This window comes from Ursus arctos, unplaced genomic scaffold (genome assembly GCF_023065955.2).
Source record: "Ursus arctos isolate Adak ecotype North America unplaced genomic scaffold, UrsArc2.0 scaffold_13, whole genome shotgun sequence".
Lineage (NCBI taxonomy): Eukaryota > Metazoa > Chordata > Mammalia > Carnivora > Ursidae > Ursus > Ursus arctos.
In genome coordinates, this window is record NW_026622797.1 from 61,771,976 (window position 1) to 61,792,793 (window position 20,818).

Consider the following 20,818-nt stretch of genomic DNA (forward strand, 5'->3'; position numbering starts at 1 on the left):
CTTGTTAAGCATTTATTATAATTTCTTCTAAATATTTTTCTTTCTTGTACTTGATAGTTTCAAAATCAGGGTAAAGATCACATTACATTAGACATTATCAAATTAATAGTGTTTTCATAACGGCTTTTGTAAAACTGACTCACTTTTATGCATGAACATAATTATCTATTTTAAATGTAATTGAATAGCTAAAGAGGGTCACTTTATTTCATGTTGTTTACCACAATCTTTGCTCAGATTAACCAATTCTTTCAAAAAGTCAAAAACAAAGCATGATGATACAATCATATACCATAGGTTAAATTATATATAGAATTATCTAACCATAGTACACTATTGCCTTATGTCATGAAATATTTCATGGGGTATTTTCTGAAATCCTCTTTAAGTTTATGATTAAATTCATGGTTACTTTTTTAATATAAGTTGAGAAAGTTAAAATATATAAGATGCTTTTAAATGAAGTCCAGAACATACAAAATAGTTCTATGTTTTAACCTCACTAAATTTTAGACCTGTGACCATTTACTTACTAGTTGTTTTTTCTTTTGAGATCATAAATTATGTAACAAAAACTAATCACATTGCAAAAATGTTCTTCATTGATGAAATATAATAGCAATACTACTAAGTTCTTTGATTGGACTACGAGTCTCTGTAATTAAGCCAATGTAGCGCTTGAATTCTCAAGAATGATAATCTTATAGGAAGCATACAATAACATTTAGACTTTATGTGGACATATAGCAACAAAGTCAGTATAAAATTTTATCTGAGCCAAAAAACTTTTTTGCTTGTGGCTAGGTCCATTTGTCATTTTAAAATTATAGATATAAAAATAACTGGAATTTTGCTGGTCATAAATAAAGTATTGCTTCTATACTATGGGACACGAGGGTGTTCAAACTTAATTCAAAATTTAGATACAGACTTTTAAGAACGGTTTCTGTAGGCACTATAGAGTTCAGGAACAGTCATCATGTTTAACTGATCAGTTTGAAAAACTGCACGGTTATAAACTTGTTAGGGTAAGATTTCCCAAAAGAGTTACAGCTAACATGATTATACCCAAAGAATAAAAAAATAAGAGAACATCTCTGCCCCCACGCCCCCCGAAAACCTTTTTTTTGTGTGTGTGTTTGTTTAACAAATTCACAGACTTAAATATGTATATACAGTTAAAGATACAGACTAAGTGCTGAATGAATACTACTTTTCATCTGTTAATCAGAAATTAAATATCTCATAAATAGAAAGGGACACATTTTTATACCTAAGACACACTATTTCACGTATGCTTTTATTAAAGTTAATTACTCCATATAACAAAATAGTCTTTTAAAACAGAAAAAAGTTAACATACAACTTAAAACATTAATAACAGCAGTTTTTGACAATATTAGTCCTTAAGGGGAACAATAAAACAAAGGTTGTTTTCTATACAGTCAAAACAGACTGATTAAACCATAAGAGCTGTGATTCATGCACTGCATACATTACACTGTTTAACAGTTATTTTAGGTTATTGAATTCACACCTAGATAGTTTAAATTAGGCAATCAGTTCTTTGCCTTTACTTGTGATCATAATGATCTAAACTGTGTTATAAGTCAAATGATAAAGGCAGCTGTAATGAGTACCTGAGGAAGATTTTAAGAGCGTTCCTAAGAATAATGAAATTAGAGATAATTCCTCCTAATTGTTTTTTAAAACAGGCAAAAAGACACAGGATTTTCATATAAATTCTTAAACCATTATGAGACCAGATTCCAAACATTCTTAAGAACAAATCTGTTTTATCTTACTTTGAAATCTGACCTTTACTGGCTGGTTGGAGTACTGTGTTGGGAACCACAACAAATCCGAGGTAAAGAGTGCTGTGGTAGGTTATCTAGGTCTGCAGCTGGAGCAAGACAGAAAGTGGTAGTATTCGCATGGAGGATTTGTTGACCTTGTTTTTAATTTCAGAACTATTTCATAAAATTTTCTGTCACGGTAGGTTCAAATATACAGTACAAACAATGACAAAAATTCCTCTGTAGTAATTTCTCTAAATTTAATAAAATACGGTATAAGTGATTATTAGGCATGACACACTTAAGAGTTTATCCCTATGATAACATATAGTGGCTAACTGGATATAAGAAAAAAAAAAATCCACAGGTTATAACTGTATGAACGTTCCTATGAAGAGGCTTGGTTATACCATTATAGTGATTTATTCTCGTAATTGCCTCCAGAAAGTAGATTACTACTATTGTTCTAATTTCTCATGGCCTGATCATTCTCTGCAAAATGGTAAATTCTTAAGTTAAACATTAATCATGCCTCTTTTCACAAGAAAAGGTATTTTACTTCAAAATCACTGGCCAAAATAAATTTCATCACCTGATGGGCTATTTTATGACAAATTCTGTTTATTTCTGAATGAATCTCTCTAAAACCTGAAAATTTATATGTATTGTTTAGTATTGCTTCTCTTTAGTAAATTAGGTATCTAAGAAATAATAATCTTGTAATAGCATATATATATTTTATAGTTCTACTTAACTATAAGAACTGAAGGATAACATATACTCTATTATAAAGAGAGTCATTTTTAGCATACAGGTGGATTAATTTGTCACAATATGACAAACAAGTGATCACAAGTATTGAATTTGATATATCTCCATGTAAAAATGCTATCTATTGTCTTTTAAACAAGATTATTGCCAACATTAAATGTTCAATTTACAAGTTAAACTTCAGGAATGGATTTAAGATATAAAAGAATTTGCATCTCCATGTTCCTAAAATGCTAGGTAAATTTTCTCTATTTTGGTAAAAATAGCTTAAAAATATTAAGAAGGAAATCCAATGATAGAAAGCAAAAAGTTGATACTAACAGTTGGTCTCTGATTAACATTAAATTTTAAAAACATGAATAGAATAACAAGTTAAAGATTGACAGGTTATCCAAAAACTGATATTTTGGGCATTCTATCTTCATAATAATTGTGAACCAACTATGTTTTCTTTATACAGAAGTATGAAAGAACTTTCCATAGCTTCTAAAATCTGGAATTCAGCATTGTAAAACAGACACATTAGACATGCAAATACCCAGCATGCTGTTAAGTAACCAAAAAATCCTCAAAAGATGATGCATATTGTGCTGTAGAAAGCAGGCCTTCCTAACACAATGTGATTCACAGTAAGGCTTAAGTTATTATTTTATTTTCCTTAAGAATTTTTATCGGAGGCTTCATTGTATTAGTGAAGGGACTCTGGATGACTGAATCATCAGAAAAAAATCTAAATGAAACATGTACACTATCTTTTAGGTCTTATTTTCTTCACTAGACACACCAAATACACACAATCTATTTCTTTAGGCCCAGAATACAAGAAGTTTTTAACTGTGCACTAATTCTCTATGTAACATAAACATTTTTGTGTGGAATAAAAATTAGCAAAGTAGAATTTCAGTCAGAAATTCAACTTATGCCACAAGGAATGTTATTTGCACAATTTTTCTCTCAGGTATTTTGTCAGTGCAGCATTGTGAAGGATGGCAATGATATTACCATTTTTTAAAAAGTACAAATTCTTTTTATTATGGGGATAACTGCCCATCAGTATATACTTAAAAGGTACGTATTGAAATGAGGTGATTTCTATAGTTGTTTAAGAAAGAGGCAACTTCTGATCTAATGCATAAGTTGCTCTTTCCTTACTGTATTTTTCAGACCACTTGCGAGTTAGTTCTAGATAAAGACTTGGTTTATGAGGCCGGTAATCCAGATACATTGTATTACTGGTTCTTTTGGGAATAGCTTTCTCTATCTGAGTTCCTTCATGCCACTCATTGAAAGAGGTGATAGAAATCACACTGGGGTGGGCATGGAGTGCAGCACCCAGGGCAGTTTCATAGTACTTCCCGCTGATCCGGTTCCGAGTGTTCTGAGCGTTCCATGGGCGGATGCTGGTATCTATATATCCTGGGCCCACACTTGGGATAAACAGTAGGTTGAACTGGTCACAAAAAAATTTTAGCCTTGCCCAATTCTCATATGATGAGCCATAAGTAAAGCCATTTGTGGCGAAATATGTGTAAATTCCATCAAAACCACCTTGAAGAATATCATATCTATGTTTGCTTTCTACTAGAAGTGCAATAAACAGTCCATCATAAGGAGAATTGCGGATGCTCTGAGACCCTGCGGTGGTTAACAAATTGGCCCATTTTTCAGGCTTTGTGATATAGGAATCATAGATATAAAACATAGGAAGAGCATTGCCGGTCTTAGTCTTGTACCTATAAAAGGCCGGATGATTTCCATATCTAGAATACAAAAATATGTAAAAGTGAAGTGAGTATCTGCATTTTCCATAGACAATAACTGTTTCTATATTGAAAATGAAGGTAATCAGTGCAATTTAATCACATCGTTCACTTTCTTTGGGAAATCAGTTATATTAAAGGTAATAGTTAAGAATGCATCTTCAATTTTGCAGACTGGAAAAATGAGATATTGGATACATCACTAACAAGAAATTACCTTATACTGAGGTTTACAAATGATGACCAACACCATAAAAAGCCCATTTTCCATATGAATATGTCAAATGCTATCAGTGATAAATGTCTCACTGTTGCTGACAAGAGTACAGTATCTGTCACGGGTTCTTACCAGTAAAATTCTTGAACATAATGAAGCTGTATTTTTTCTTTGTAATCAGACTAAATATAAATGAAAATATTGGATGTGGGTCCACAGATATAAAAGCAGTTCACATTTCATAATTTGAGCCTTCTTTTTAAAAGACAAAACTCTGCATTCATGATTTACAGAATACCAATTTAAAATGTCAGCCGAAAAATCATAAATAATACAGTAAATAATCTATACAGAAAGTGAATCATAAGGAATTTTAGAAATGTTCCTTAAAATGATTCATTACAAAATTTAAGTCATTCAAATCACAAATATAATTTAAATGTACTCTTATAACAGTTATCATTGGATCGTAAAGCAATAATTAGAAGAAACTCACTTGTCTATAATATACTTGACATTTTTGTACATGTTTTGATCATCTCGATTGCTATATGGTTCGATGTGAAAAGTGACCTAAAACAAATGATTAGAGAAAAAAATTATGTAAAAATAAAGTATATTTCATAACAAATTTAAAACCTTAATTTAAGATGAAAACTTATTATTGAACATTAACAGATTTCTAGCAGAGAAAGCTCTTAGTCAGCGTTGTTACTGTGAAATCAACACGCTCAACAGTTTATACTTCTTACCTGTTCTTACAACTCCCTAAGGTAGTTACCAAGTAAGGCAGACTGCTGGAGGCAAAATAGGCAATCTGAATTCAGAACTCAAATGTTCGACCACTATGCAATACTTCTTCCTACATGTTTATTTCTTATAAAGAATAAATAGGGATATATTCTACATCCAGACATGTTTCTTTAAAAAGAACATGGTCCAGAAAAAGCTGGATTCTTTTCCCAGGTGTGACAAGTTGGCATTTAAATAGAATCAACAAATTTTTTTTTTTTTTTTTTGTAAGATTTGAGAGTGAGCACGGTGCCAGTGGGGGGAGCAGCAGAGGGAGAGAATCTCAAGCAGACTCCTCGCTGAGCATGGAGGCTGCCTAGGGGCTGGATCTCACTGCCCTGAGATCATGACCTGAGCAGAAATCAAGAGTCAGAAGCTTAACTGAGTTAACGCAAGCACCCCAAAAGCAAGTAACTTCTTTAAATGACAAAGTCCTCTATCATTAAAACACCATTTCACAAACTAATCTACATTTAATGTGTACTATTACTCAAAGAATTTATCACAAAATTACTGGAAAAGCAAGCAATACCACTAGTACTATGAATGCTTGTTATTGATATGGTTTAAAGATCTCTACCATAACTGTAGAAAGGATTAACCAAAAGTATTTTTTAAATACTGTGCTTAGAAGATTTTTAGTTTAAAAAATGTTATATATAAATCAAGAAAAACTGATTAGGGCTAGTAAAACCATTTTGTAGGACACTTCTGGCTAGTAGTGTAGAACGTCACTTAGATCTGTAAATCAAATAGAATTTTCACTTTTATTACTAACCTTAACTGACTTACCAGTAACCATCTTTATGACAATCTACTAAGCATCTTAATATTATTCTAATTTAAGGGTTTAGTCTCTACGAAGCATGTATGGAATTAGAAACTTCTGTGCTACTGCAATATGAAATGTTTTGTTTCGGGGGCACCTGGGTGGCACAGCTGACTGAGCATCCCACTCTTGTTTTCAGCTCAGGTCATGATCTCACGGTGTTGGCATCAGGCCTGCTGCTCAGTGTGGAGTGAGTCTGCTTGGGAATGTCTCTCTCCCTGTGCCCCTCCCTCCCATGTTCTTTCTAAAATAAATAAATCTTTAAAATGTTTTTGTTTTCTATTAACCAATTAAAGTAAAATGAATAAATATGAATACTATGAATAATAAAATGGATTTTACTACATGTCATAGAATTTCAAAGTCAGACAGCATTTAGTGAAAATATTCCCTACTTTGTATATTAATGAAATCTCATTTTATTAAAAGGAAGTTTTATCAATAACAAAGTAAAGTCAAATTCAATTCTGTATATTGTAAGTATTGCTAGGACAGTCACAGTTTTTAGTAGCTTTTTAACTTCAAGTGAAAGCAGAATGGCAAGGGTATAGGTATTTTCATGTTCTTATATAATGTTACCTTGGGTAATTCTCCCTTTAAATGGAATGTTGAATTTTCTAAGCTTCCATTTTATATATAAAGGGTACCCTATTTAAGCAAATAGCCTATGTCAAAATATAAATGGCATCCTTTCCTTCTTTTGTAAAGTACAGATCAAAAAAAGCCGTTATATACAATATTTTCATTTTCCCTCATGTATTTCAAACAATTAAAATCACTTTGTAAAGGTTTAATGATGTAATATAGTTAATATTTCTCTTTTATTGGGAAAACCTATTAGACCAATATTAAAGTAACTTTACAAATGATAGAATACTATATATAAAATGTTTGTGTTAGCTTCAGATTAGGAAGAGTCATAAATGTTCCCTCATTTCATAGTTCTACACTTTTGACTTTTCCAGCTCTTCTCCAACCTGCAGCCAAAGTAAACTTTCTAAAGTGAACATCTGATGATCCTGGAGAGTGAGGTCAGCAATGAAATGTTCCTCTTATTTATCCCCCCTCCCAAAAATCAAAGGATCAGACATTCATACATGAATAAAAGCACCCTCATGGGTGTTTTTAGACCTTTCAACCTTACTCCAAGGAACCTGGCAGGAGTTTCACCCACCAGAGCACCCAGGAAGGGACCTCTGTATGGGCTGGGGAACCAGAGGAGCCAGCCAAACTGCCTAGACCCTTCTTGCCCCTACAGGACAAAAATCGGGTGAGTGCAGCCTGGAATAGTATGAGAGACAGAACCTGCCTAAGTCTAGCCTTCCCTAAGGCAGACTCTAGCACACCATTTTAAAGGGGAAAAAAAAAAAGTTTGGCCACACAAGAGAAACATTCCTGGCACCAACCCTCTGCCCAATGAAACACTGAAGGGTGCTAATTTATCTGATGGCTGTGACCTCTCCTGCAGGGGAACAGGAAAGCAGTGAGTTCCTAGTTATGGCAACTGGAGAAAGCCATTCTATCCCTAGGCACCTGGAGTACCAAGGTAGGAGATCTATAACTGGAAGTTGGGAGGATATTGGGAAAGCAACAGGTAAGAATTTCAAATGGTGGAAAAGGCGTTGTGCTTATCAGGGGGTACTACTCCTGGGATCATCCTATCAGGTCTGTGAGTGCACCCCCAGTGCTAAACCCACACCTCCCTCATGCCATTAGTGCCTTGTACAGGATTCCATGTGCCACTGTGAGAGCAGTCTCCGGTAGACAGAGCATGCTCAGAAACCACTACATGCTAAAAACCAAAAAAAAAAAGGCTTCTGGCCTGGTAAATTATAAGAACCAGAGAAGACATAAAAGCTTTAAAAAAAACTGCCACAAAGAAGGGACAAGACTTGAGCAGATGCACCTTCATAAACACAGAGGAAAAAGATAATACTATGGAACATAATACCCTATCTGCTGAAGGCAATAAGCAGAATTGAAGAGGTATGTACTACTTCAAACGCAAAGGTACCAGTGAATATCTACAAGGGTTACGAAAAATTAAGGAAATACCTCATCACTAAAAAAGAATTTAAAACAGCCGTAATGAGGAAACTCAAGTTACAAGAAAATTCAGAAAGACAAATCAAATCAGGAATTAAAAATACAAACAGAGTTCTTTCCAAATTCCGGAGCTGAAAATTCAGTAAATGAGATGAAGAATGTAACAGCATATACAGATCACATGAAAGAAAGAATAACTGACATGGAGGTAAGAATTTGGAAGAGGGAACTCAGAGTTAAAAAAGTGAAGAAAGCCTACATGAGTGGGCTTATTATTATTCTGATATTTGTCTTTTTTATGGATAATCAGGATTTCAGGAGAAGAGATGGAGAAGGGGGCAGAGAGTTTGTTTTGTTTTTAAATAAAGCTTGAGAAAAGACTTGTCTACTGAACTCAGATTACCCTTTAAAAAAAAAAAATTTTTTTGACAGAGCGAGTGCACAAGCAGGAAGAGCAAGAGAGGGAGAAGCAGGCTCCCCGCTGAGCAAGGAGCCCAATATGGGACTTAATCCCAGGACCCTGGGATCATGACCTGAGCCGAAGGCAGATGCTTAACCAACTGAGCCACCGAGGCACCCCATAGATTACCCTTTTATTTCAAAATGACCTTGTATAAGACATAAATTGTCATAAATCAATAAAGAATTTTAAAGGCATCTACGTTAAGAAAAAAAAAATGTAACCTATACAGAAATTCCCGTTACACTATCGGATTTCTCTGCAGAACCTCTACAAGGCAGTAGAGTGTAATGACATATTTGAAGTGTTGAAAAATATAAAACTGTCAGCCAACAATACTTAATCTGGCAAAGTTTTCCTTTAGATAAAGGAAGAAATAAAGGCTTTCCCAGATCAACTAAATCTGAAAAAGTTCACCACCACTAGACGGGCCTTGCAAGCAATGCGATAAGGGCATCTTTAATCTAAAACGACAACAGGCTGACCAGCCTCATGAAAACATACAAAAGTACACAACACACTAGGCAAAAGTAAAAATATTCCTTTCAGACTTAGAAAACTAACTCTAGGTGCGCCTGGGTGGCTCAGTCATTAAGCATCTGCCTTTGGCTAAGGGCGTGATCCTGGCGTTCTGGGATCGAGCCCCGCATCAGGTTCCTCCTTGGGAGCCTGCTTCTTCCTCTCCCACTCTCCCTGCCTGTGTTCCCTCTCTCGCTGTCTGTCAAATAAATAAATAAAATCTTAAAAAAAAAAAACAACAAACTCTAAATTAGGATGGTGTGTCAGCTCTTCAACTACAGTATAAAAGTTAAAGGAAAAGCAGGAAAAATAACTACAGCAACAAGTTGTTAATTAAACTCAAAAAAAGATATAAATTGCAACATCAATATAAAAGAGAGGCCTTCTAGGCAATCAGAGATAAAACCATTTCAGGCTGAGAACAACTTTAAGATATTTTATGTAAGACCCCTGGTAACTACGAGACAAAAACCTACAGCAGATCGACAAAGAAGGGGGAAACAGAGCATACCACCAGGAAAAATAGCCAATTTACAAAGATTCCTGCCTGGAAAGAGAGGGAAAAAGAAATAATGGAAATACAAAACCAGAAAGCAACTAAGAGGGTATTAGTAAGTCTTTAAATACTAATAATTACTTTAAATGGAAGTGGAATGAATTTATCAAAAGGCACACTGGCCAGCTGGACAAAAAAATAAGACCCAACTATTGGGTGCCAATAGGAAATACACTTCAGTTTTAAGGATGCATAGGAGACTTGCAGGGATGGGAAAGCTACTCCATGCAAGCAGAAACTGCAATATAACATCAAATTTCGGAATATAAATTCAAAGAGGGCTGAAAAATTAAGTGTTCAAGTGAAAATCATTAATTTTTTTATGGGAACATTTTCACGTGCTGTGGCAATGATGCTGTAATTGTGTGTTTCTTCTGGTAATACTTTCCCCCCAAATATCAACAGATATAATTTATTATACTTACATCAATTATTGCTAACTTTCCTCTTTATAAAATTGTGCCTCTGTGCCAAATATTTTTCTTTGTAGTTTTACTTAATTTTGTTGAAATAAATATAACTCTAGTAGGAAAAGAAAAAAAAAGCTCCAATAGTGACATAGGAAGATCCTACAGCTCACCTCACAGGGACACATTGAATCTATAGCTACCGATGGAACAATTTCCTCTGGAAAAAACCTAAAACTTGGCAGAGTGGACTCTTCACATCTGGTAAACAAGGGGAAAACCACAACAAAATTGGTAGGAAAGGCTGAGACACAATCTCACCATAAACCCCCACCACGGACCCATAATTGGATAGGGATTCAAAGTTGGAGCCTCTCCCTGAGAAAGTGTTTGAACCCACATTGGGCATCCTAATGTTTAAGACTGGCACCTGAGAGATGAGATTCCAAAACATCTGGCTTTGAAGACCTGGAGGGTTTACACCTACCAGATTGATGGGTCTACGGTAAACTGAAAATGGCTCTGAAAAGGCTCACGTGCAGACTCACCTGCCCCAGGGCTGGCACAGAAGCAGTCCTCTGCAGGTGCCCAGACTTTATTCGAAGGAAACTCATTTGCTAATGTTAAAGCATTGGTGTGAGGGGCGGGGGCCTGCAGGAAAACTTCCTGGGGAAGAAGGCTGGTGAGTGCCATCTTCCTAATCTCTCTCAGTTGTGCTCTAGAGCAACAGCTTCTCCTGGAGAAGAGCTTTTATCCATGCCTGGTATCCTGGTTTTTATGCCTGGTGACCCAGTTTTTGTACTGCCACTCAGAAAACACCCCTTTATCACCTAGCTCTAGAGAATGAGGGGCTTGTGTTCCTGGGTCCGGGACAGGCCTGTAACAATCAGAGGCAGTTTAGCAGACTAACACTCCCAGGGCAGAGTACAGATAGCAGACCACAAACCCACTCCCAATCTGAGAAATAGGACTATTTGCTGGTCCAGGGGCTCTGACCTGAGGGTTTGACCTGAGGCTTCTGGTTTGGCACATTTATAGATATTCACACTCTCCATCTGCCTTGCTTGAGTTTGCCATTATCTTTAAGAAAGGAACTTGTTATAATATTTTTGGCTGGTTCCTTGATCTTTACAGCTGCTTCTGGGGGACACTTCTATATCACCTGGCTCTGGTGGTCAGTGGAGTTTATGCTCACAAATCCCACAGGACTGTAACCAACAGAGAAAGAGTTCTTAAACAGCTACCACCATAGGGCACACCAAGAGGTAAGAGAACTAGGAGCTCAGTCTTTTTGTGAAAGAGGCCTATTAGCTTATCATCATAGCTGCAATCTGAGAGGCAGGCTTCTAATTAAACACACAATGAAGGGCTGACTATAAACCTTTCCTGAGCCTTCAGAGGGCGGGTACTATCTCTCGTTCTCCCTCTGCTGCACTCCAGAGGCTCAGCATGTCTTAGAGGGAAGGTCTTACATGTGTCTGGTGCCCTGATTTTTGCGGCTGCAATCCAAAGGATAACCCTTGATTGCCTGGCTCTCTAGCAGCAGAGCCTGAGTTCCCAACAGTTCTTGGTGGGACACCACATGGACAGTAGACTGAAACACAGTCCCATGCTGTCAAAAAGGCTGACTTGCTTGCCCTGGAGCTTCAGCCTTAGGGGCAGGCTTCAGGTTTGGCACCCAGCTAGAGCCTACAGAAGTGCTCTCAGAGAACATAAGACAGGGGATGCTATCTTTGTGCCTTCCCTCTGCCTCACTACAGCTTGTGGAATCTCCCAAAAAGCAGCTTATAAACTTGCCTGGAGCCCCAGTTTTCACAACTGCCACTCAGACAACATCTCCAGATCACCTGCCTCTGATGGTGATGATGGCTCTGATCAGCCTGAATCTAGATGCTGACTGAGGCCCTCCCCTGCTTTGGGTAACTAACTGGTATCGGAACACCCCAACTACAGGGATCTGTTAGACAACCAAAAGCTAGGGCAGGGTTGAATGTTAAAGTTCATCTCCTGCACAAGACCAACCATTCAAGGCTGGCAGAGGTGGCTGTTTCATCTAACAGAGTTTGTGTTAGTGAAATAGAGATAGTAAGTTACCTGATTGATAGAGAGTTGAAATTAATGATCATAAATATGTCCACAACACTCTGAAGAATGGATAAAAAAAAGTGAGAACATCAAGAAAGGGGTAGGAAACAAAGTATCAAATGGAAATCAATGCTAGAGAACAAAATAGCTGAACTAGAAAATATACAAGTTCAGAAAAACCTAAGCAGGCCAGAAGAAAGGGTCACAACCAAGAACACTCCACCTGGCAAAGTTATCATTCACAATTCAGAAGAGATAGTTTTCCACAGAAGCAAAAGCCAAAGGAGTTCATCACCACAAACCTGTCCTACAAGAGACATTAAAGGGACTGTTTTAGGTAGAAAAGAAAGGGTGCTAAATAGTAACAACTTGTGAAAGTATGAATTTCACTAGTAAAGGTAAATATATAGCGAGGGTAGTGAATCACAAAGCTAGCATGAAGGTTAAACAAAAGTAGTAAAAATAACTACAATAATTACGGGATACACACAATAGAAAGATGTAAAATGTGATATCATAAACATTTGAGAGCAAAAGAAGACAAAAGAAACAGAGGAACCAAAAAGCAGCCAGAAAACAACTAACAAAACAGCAAGAAATACATACTATCACATTACTTATGGTATGTCTATACCACAAAATAGGCTTTTATTTTTTTCTTTTTTAAAGATTTTATTTATTCATTTGACAGAGAGAGATAGCCAACGAGAGAGGGAACACAAGCCGGGGGAGTGGGAGAGGAAGAGGCAGGCTCCCAGCGGAGGAGCCCCACGTGGGGCTGGATCCCAGAGCTCCAGGATCATGCCCTGAGCCGAAGGCAGACGCTCAATGACTGAGCCACCCAGGCACCCCCAAAATATGATAGTCTTTGTTTTAAAAGCCTAAGAGATAAAAAGGGGAATTCCATAATGATAAAGGGGTCAATCCAATAAGAAGATATAGCATTTGCAAATATTTATGCACTCAACATAGGACCACCTAAATATATAAAGCAAATGTTAAAACACCTGAAGGGAGAAAAAGGAATACAATAATAGTAGGAGACTTAAATACCTACTACGTCAATGGATAAATCATTCAGAGAATAAAAGGAATTAAAGGCCTTAACATGTCAGAACAGATGAACTTAACATATTTACAGAAAATTTCATTCAAAGCAACGGACTGCACCTTCTTAAAGTGCATAGTCATTCTCCAGGATAGGTTATATGTTATGCCACAAAACAAGTATTAACAAATTAAGTAATATTGAAATCAATTACCATGTGGTCAGATAAGATGCTTGATGAAACCAGGAAACAATTATAAGAAAACTGGGAAATTCACAAACATGTGGAGATTAAACAGCATGGTACTGAACAACCAATATATCAATGAAGAAATTAAAAGAGAAATTTAAATATTCCTTGAGATAATGAAAATAGATTAAAAATACAAAAACTTAAGAGGGGAGTTCATAGCAATAAATGCCTACTTCCAGAAATAAGAAAAAAAATATCAAATGAACAACCTAACTCTACATGTCAAAGAACTAGAAAAAAAAAAGAACAGAGCCCAAAGTTATAAGGAAGGAAGGAGAAAATGAAGTTTGGAGTTTTATTGGGAAGGAGAGACTAAAATGGTAATAAAGAAGAAACCGAGAGCGGTTTCTTTGAAAATATAAACAAAATTGTCAAACCTTTAACTAGTCTAACCAATAAAACAAACAAAATCAGAAATAAGAGATGTTACAAATGAACCATAGAAATACAAAGGATCATAAAAACTACAATGAACAAATATATGCCAACAAATGGACAAACCTAGAAGATATGGATAAGTTTCTAGAAACACACAACTTTCTGAGACTGCATCATGAAGAAAGAGAAAATCTGAACAAACCTATTACTGGTAAGGAGATTGAGTCAGTAATCAAAAACTTTTTTTTTTTTTTAAGATTTTATTTATTTATTCGACAGAGATAGAGACAGCCAGCGAGAGAGGGACCACAAGCAGGGGGAGTGGGAGAGGAAGAAGCAGGCTCATAACGGAGGAGCCCGATGTGGGCTCGATCCCATAACGCCGGGATCACGCCCTGAGCCGAAGGCAGGCGCTTAACTGCTGTGCCACCCAGGCGCCCCAGTAATCAAAAACTTCTAATAAACAAAAGTCCAGGGACAGAATGCTGCATTGGTGAATTCTACCAAATATTCAAAGAATTAATATCAATCTTTACTTTCCAAAAAACAAAAGAGGAGCGAACTCTTCCAAACTCATTTTACAAGGTTAGCATTACCCTGATACCCAAACTAGACAAGGATGCCACAAGAAAAGAAAATTACAGGCCAATATGCATGATGAACGCAGATGCAAAAATCATCAACAAATTATTAAGCTGCATTATTTATAATAGCCAAGACAACAGAACAAACTAAATGTCCACTGAAGGATGAATGGGTAAAGAAGTAGCAGTATGTATGTGTATATATAGTGATACACGCGCACACACACACACATACACTCTGGAATATTATTCAGCCATAATAAAGAATGAATAAAATCTTGCCATTTATGACAACATGGGTAAACCTTGAGGGATTTATACTAAGTAAAATAAGTCAGACAGAGAAAGAGAAATGCTGTATGATCTCACTTAAATGTGGAACAAACCAAGCTCACAGATACAAAGGCAGAGGGTAGGAGGTTTAGGGATGTGGGCAAAGGTGTTCAAGATGCACAAAATTTCCAGTTATAAAAAAAACAGTCATGGGGATGTAATGTACAGCATGGCCACTACAGTTCCTAATACTCTACTGCACATTTGAAAGTTGCTAAGAGAATATATCTTAAAACTTTTTATCGCAAGCAAACTGAGGCAACCTACTGAACAGATATTAACTAAACTTATTGTGGTGATCATTCCTAAATATATATAAAGTCTTTACATTGTACACCTGAAACTAATATAATGCTACACGTCAATTATACCCAGTTAAAGAAAAAGGAAATCAAAGAATATCTCAAAACAAATGAAAATGGAAACACAACATACCAAAAATCAATGGACTGCTGCAAAACTAGTTCTAAGACAGAAATTTATAGTGACGCATGCACATATTAAGAAATGAGAAAGATGGTAAATAAACAGCCTTAACTTTACACCTCAAGGAACTAGAAAAAGAACTAAGCCCAGAGTTAGCAGAAGGAAAGAAATAATAAAGGTCATAGCAAAAGTAAATGGAGACCAGAAAAGCAATAGAAAAGATCAATGAAACTAAGAGCTGGTTTTTTGGAAAGATTAACAGAATTTACAACTCTTAAGCAAGACTGAAAATCTGAGACAGGAGACTCAAATAAAAAGAAATTACAAGAGACACTACCAAAATAAATAGGATAATAAGAGACAACTATGGATAATTATATGCCAACAAATTAGATAACCTAAGGATAATTTCCTAGAGACACAGAAATAGAAGTCTGAACAGTAACATGTAAGTAGACTGAATCATTATCAGAAACTTACTGACAATCGAAACCCCATGAACAGATATCTTAACTGGGCAATTCTACCAAATATTTAAAGAGGAATTAATGCCAATACTTTTCAATTTTTCCACAAACTAGAGAACGAGGGAACACTTCTAACCTCATTCTGTGAGGCCAGCATTACTGTGATGCCAAAGCTAGATAATGATTGATGGAAAACTATAGATGCTATGAAAAGAGAGGCAAAAATTTTCAACTATTAACAAACTGAATTCAAGAACTCTTTAAAGGAATTATATACCATGATCAAGTGGGATTTATCCCTGGGAATTAAGAATGGTTCAACATACTTAAATCAATGAGATACATCACTTTAATAGAATGAAAGATAAAAATCATAAGATGATCATCTCAACAGATGCAGAAAAGGCATTTAAAAAGATATCCTTTCACGATAAAACTTTCAACATATATGACACAGAAAGAACATACCTAATGATAATAAAGGCAAAATACAACACACCCACATTACAGTCAGGGAAAAACTGAAAAATTTCCTCTAAGATTAGGAAAAAGACAAGTATGCTCACGTTACCACTCTTATTCAATAGAGTCCATGCAAGTCCTAGCTAGAGCAATCAGGCAAGACAAAGATATATAAGTATCTGAATAGGAGAAGAATAAGTAAAACTGTCATTATTTGCAGATGATAGGACCTTATATATTAAAAATCCTGAAGACTCAAAGTATTGGATCTAATCAGTGAATTCGGTAAAGCTGCACAAATTAAAACCAATACACAGAAATCAGTTGCATTCTCTACACTAACGTACATTTGAAAAGGAAACAAACAAAAAAATATCTCAGGGCACCTGGGTGGTTCAGTTGGTTAAGGGTCTGCCTTCCGCTCAGGTCATGATCCTAGGTTCTGGGATGAGCCCCAAGGCTGGATCCCTGCTCAGCAGGGAACTGCTTCTCCCTCTCCCTCTGCTCCTCCCCTCTGCTCGTGCTCTCTCTCCTCTCTCTCAAATAAAATCTTTAAAAAAAAATCTCATTAACAAAAGCATCAAAAACAATAAATACAGACGAATAAATTTAAGTAAAAGATCTGTATAATGAAAACTACATAACTTTGCTAAAAGAAACTGAAGACAACATAAACAAATGGAAAGACATCTCGTGTTCACAGTTGCAAGAGATAATAGTAAAATGTTCATGCTACCCAAAGCAGTCTATAGATTCAATGCAATCCCTATCCAAATCCAATGTAATTTTTCACAGAAATAGAAAAAACAATCCTCAAATTTGTTTGAAACCACAGAAGACCCCTAATAGATAAAACAACAAAACTAGATGTGGAATACCAACAGTATGAGAAATGTGATTTATATATCAAATAGAAAAACACCTGCTATTTTAAAATACTAAATTTATTAAAATGCAAGACCATCAGTGGCTAAGTTGGTTCTTTCACAGGATCCTCCTGATTTTCTTTTACCTAGATGGATGGTTTTCTCAGTCAGATTGTGATGTGATGATGTTATACAATTAACAACCCACAATCTGAGTGGCTTTCAAAGACAAACATTTGTTGCACATAGTTAGATAGACTGGCTATGATGGCTCTGCTCCCGACTATGGATCAGGTTCAGATCTGCTCCATGTGCCTATCATTCTGGGTCCTAAGAAGAAAGAGCACCGGGGGCAAGCTGTTCTCACAGAAGAGAAAAGGAATACAACCATGGAAGCACATACAGTGTTTATGCTTAGATATGGTATATATTATGTTTTTTTCACATCTTGCCAAAGCCAGCCATGAGGCCTAGGCCAACATCAATGGGTCAGGAGATACACTCACTCTTTTCCATGGAGCAGAAGGGACAAAGGAATACTGACTAAACAATGATACGATCTACCAAAATGTGCAAACACTATTTTACTACTGTGCTCTTTTTTTTTTAAAGTTTATTTATTTTAGAGCATTCAAACGGGAGGGAAGGGGCAGGGCGGTAGGGGAAGAGAAAGGAGAGCAGCAGACTCCCCACTAAGCGGGGAGCCCCACAGGAGGCTCCATCTCAAGACCCTGAGATGATGACCTGAGCCAAAATCAAGAGTCTGATGCTGAACCTACTGAGCCACCAAGGAGAGCCCCTCACTGCTGTGTTCTTAAAGATATAGGAGGATGGCAAAGATACAGTGGAAAAGATCCAGCTCTGATTTTTATTATAGTTAAAAGATGTTACAACAGCCCTTGTTTCAATGAATATGCTAACAAATATATCAAAGAGCAGATATCTAAATCTCTTTGAAAAAAACTCAATTTATATTTTGCTTTACGCATTTACTCTGCCCCCAAGAATTAATTAGTCCACATTTGCTAAAGATAAAGCAAAACAAAGAACTAAAGTGTCAAACATTTTTGTTATTCTTGCTCATCTGTTTGACTTAAAAGCCCTCACCTAAAATGACCCGGTTGAAGTTAATAAATAAAAATTGCAATTACAAAGTACTTAATGACTAATACTAGTTAAACCATTATGTAATCAAAACTATCAAAGCTATGACAAAAGCTTAACTGTGAGACAAACTCATTTCTTAACAAACTCTCTATCCCTAAACCAAAAAAAAGAATGAAAATAAAAGAAAAACATTTTCACTTCAAAAAATAGGGAAGAGTTTAAAACCCAAGGAAAGAATGATTAGTTCTATCCAATGAAGACTGAATAGAATTAATACATTAAAACTATTCGAATATTTAAAAAAAAACTATTAGAATATTTTAAAAATAAAATTGCTAATTTGAAGGGCTGCTTTTTTGGCAGGAAGGGGGGCTAAGCAACTCTGTACCAACCAAACTGTAGAAAAGGGGAGATTATTTCCTTGTGCTGAAAATTAGCAAGGACAAAAAGAGGTGTTACTAATAAACTCACTTATTTTACTCAAAGTTTCAGGTGTGATAAGTTATGCACATTGTAGGTCCCAGTTTATTAGCACAGAACTCACAATATTATTCATTTCTTCTATCATTGCCTTAGAACTTTAATTTTAGAAAGTTACAGTCATTACTTAAGCATCATCTTTTCTTTGTATTAGCAGGCAAAGTTTCCATTCTTTACAAAAACAGGATAAAAACACTAATTATAAGAAATACCTGCTCAACAACACTACAGAAATCACACAAAAATCCAATAAATAAAACCATCTTATGGTTTCATCCTGTCATTTTGTGAATGAGGAAGATAATCCAAGATGAAGTAACTAACACAAAATACCAGAACTGAGATAACTCCATTCTCATGGTTCCTGGTCTATTTTTGTAAGCACTGCATAGTTGCTTGCTCCCCAGACACAGGGCCAAGAAATATCCTAAACATTTTGTAAAATATTAGCCTGTCTGGCTCCAAATGTTTCTGATCATTAGACACAAAAGCTGAAGCACAGAGAGACCAAGTATGTTAGCAATCAGATATCTTTGCCAAACTCTCCTAAACAGGAGAAAACCAAACCTATCCTCATGCATCAGAACATCCTCATTTTACCTTTAAACTCCTGAAAGTACATACTAAAAAGCCAGCTTTCTTGAGTTGTGAAGGCCTCTTCCCTCTCATCTCCCAGGATTACAGTACCTATAATTACATGGACAGAAGAGTGGCCTTTGGACCTGTTTTGTGGAACATAAATCATATGACTTATCCAGTTTCAGACCTGGTGCCAGAATTTGCAAGGTCTGTGTATTTGCAGATTTCAAATGCCAATGAGAGCTTACTGAATGGTACTGGCAGACATGGCAAATGACAGCTCTTTCCAGTCAGCTAATTTAGGAGATGCTGCTGCCTTAAGAGCTTTAGGATTATAAAGTAGAAAAAGGCAGCTTTATGGACAGGAATGGGGAAGGAAAAAAAAAAAAAAAAAAAAAAGAACTTGCCTATTGCCTATTTAAGCTGCTCCTGTTTCCCTAGAGTTCTAGTTCTACCCCCTGATAAGTTACTGAATCCTTAAGCTGCAAGAGGTATTAAAACTAATTTTTCAGATCTTTATTTGGAAATAAATATTTCACATCATCTCTTAAACACCTCACTTGGTTTACCTGTACTGGACAAACCAGCCTGTCTTCCATTAGGATATATGAACTTCAAGACATTTCAGAGCAAATAAAAACCCTCAGTGATTTTTAAGAGTGGTAACAACCTGAGAATTCAGAATAAATAGCCACTAGTGAAAAGATACTCTGATTCACATTTTCATTAAGATTTGCTAGCATACTACCTTAAAAAACAGTAATAAAAATGAGCAATCTAAGAATTATTAGACGTGAAAATTATTGCTTAAGGACAAGAACAGAACGGATAATGCAAAAAAACTAAACCAGTATTATGAAGACCACATTATTAATAAACATTCCTTTTACACTTCATTCTAAACAATTCTTGAATTATATACTCAAATCTCATATAAAGTGCTTTGTTTCTGGATTATGTTTCATTGATCTCTTTCTGTATACTAACGCTAATGCCATACTCCTAATATCTGTCATTTTACAGTACATTTCATTATTTGGAAAAACAAGTTTTCCCTTCATTAACATTTTTTAAAGTCTTTTTTTAAGATCTTATATTTTAAATAAAATCTTAAAAAATTTTTTTTTTACAAAGCTGCTTGAGTGGCTCAGTTGGTCAACCTTCTGCCTTCAGCTCAGGTCATGATCCCAGTGTCCTAGGATCAAGTCTCACATTAGTCTGCTTCTCCCTCTCACTCTGTCAAGTAAATAAATAAAATCTTAAAAAACTATTTTTTAGAGAGCGCATGCAGGGAGCATGAGCAGGAGAGGGGCAAAGGGAGAGGGAAAAGCAGAATTCCACTGAGCCCAGAGCCCTCAAGCTCAGGATGACCCTGAGATCATAACCCAAGTCAAAGTCAGCCGCGTAACCGAGTCACTCAGGTGCCCCTAAAAGTCTTACTTTTTTCTAACTTATTTATAAACTTTAGGATTAGGTGGTTAAATTCTGCATTTAAAATCTCATCAGAATTTTTCACTGGGATTACATTAAATTTATAAATTATATTAAAATATAAAATATAGGGGCTGAGCCACCTAGGTTAAACATCTGCCTTCGG

The 20,818-nt window shown here is 35.8% G+C and overlaps 1 protein-coding gene across 4 annotated transcripts in view; it reads right to left on the reverse strand.

Annotated features, from left to right (window-relative positions):
- Positions 1 to 1,264: 1,264 nt before the first annotated feature.
- MANEA (mannosidase endo-alpha) overlaps positions 1,265 to 20,818 on the reverse strand; it is a 60,801-nt gene continuing 41,247 nt past the window's right edge. For all 4 annotated transcript variants that reach the window (XM_026511789.4, XM_026511790.4, XM_048226019.2 and 1 more), the window contains 2 exons: positions 5,041 to 5,117; positions 1,265 to 4,327 (listed from right to left, as the gene is read on the reverse strand). In XM_026511789.4, coding sequence (XP_026367574.2) covers positions 3,670 to 4,327; positions 5,041 to 5,117 — 735 coding nt within the window. In that variant the 3' untranslated portion in view covers positions 1,265 to 3,669. The remainder of the gene's footprint in view (positions 4,328 to 5,040; positions 5,118 to 20,818) is intronic.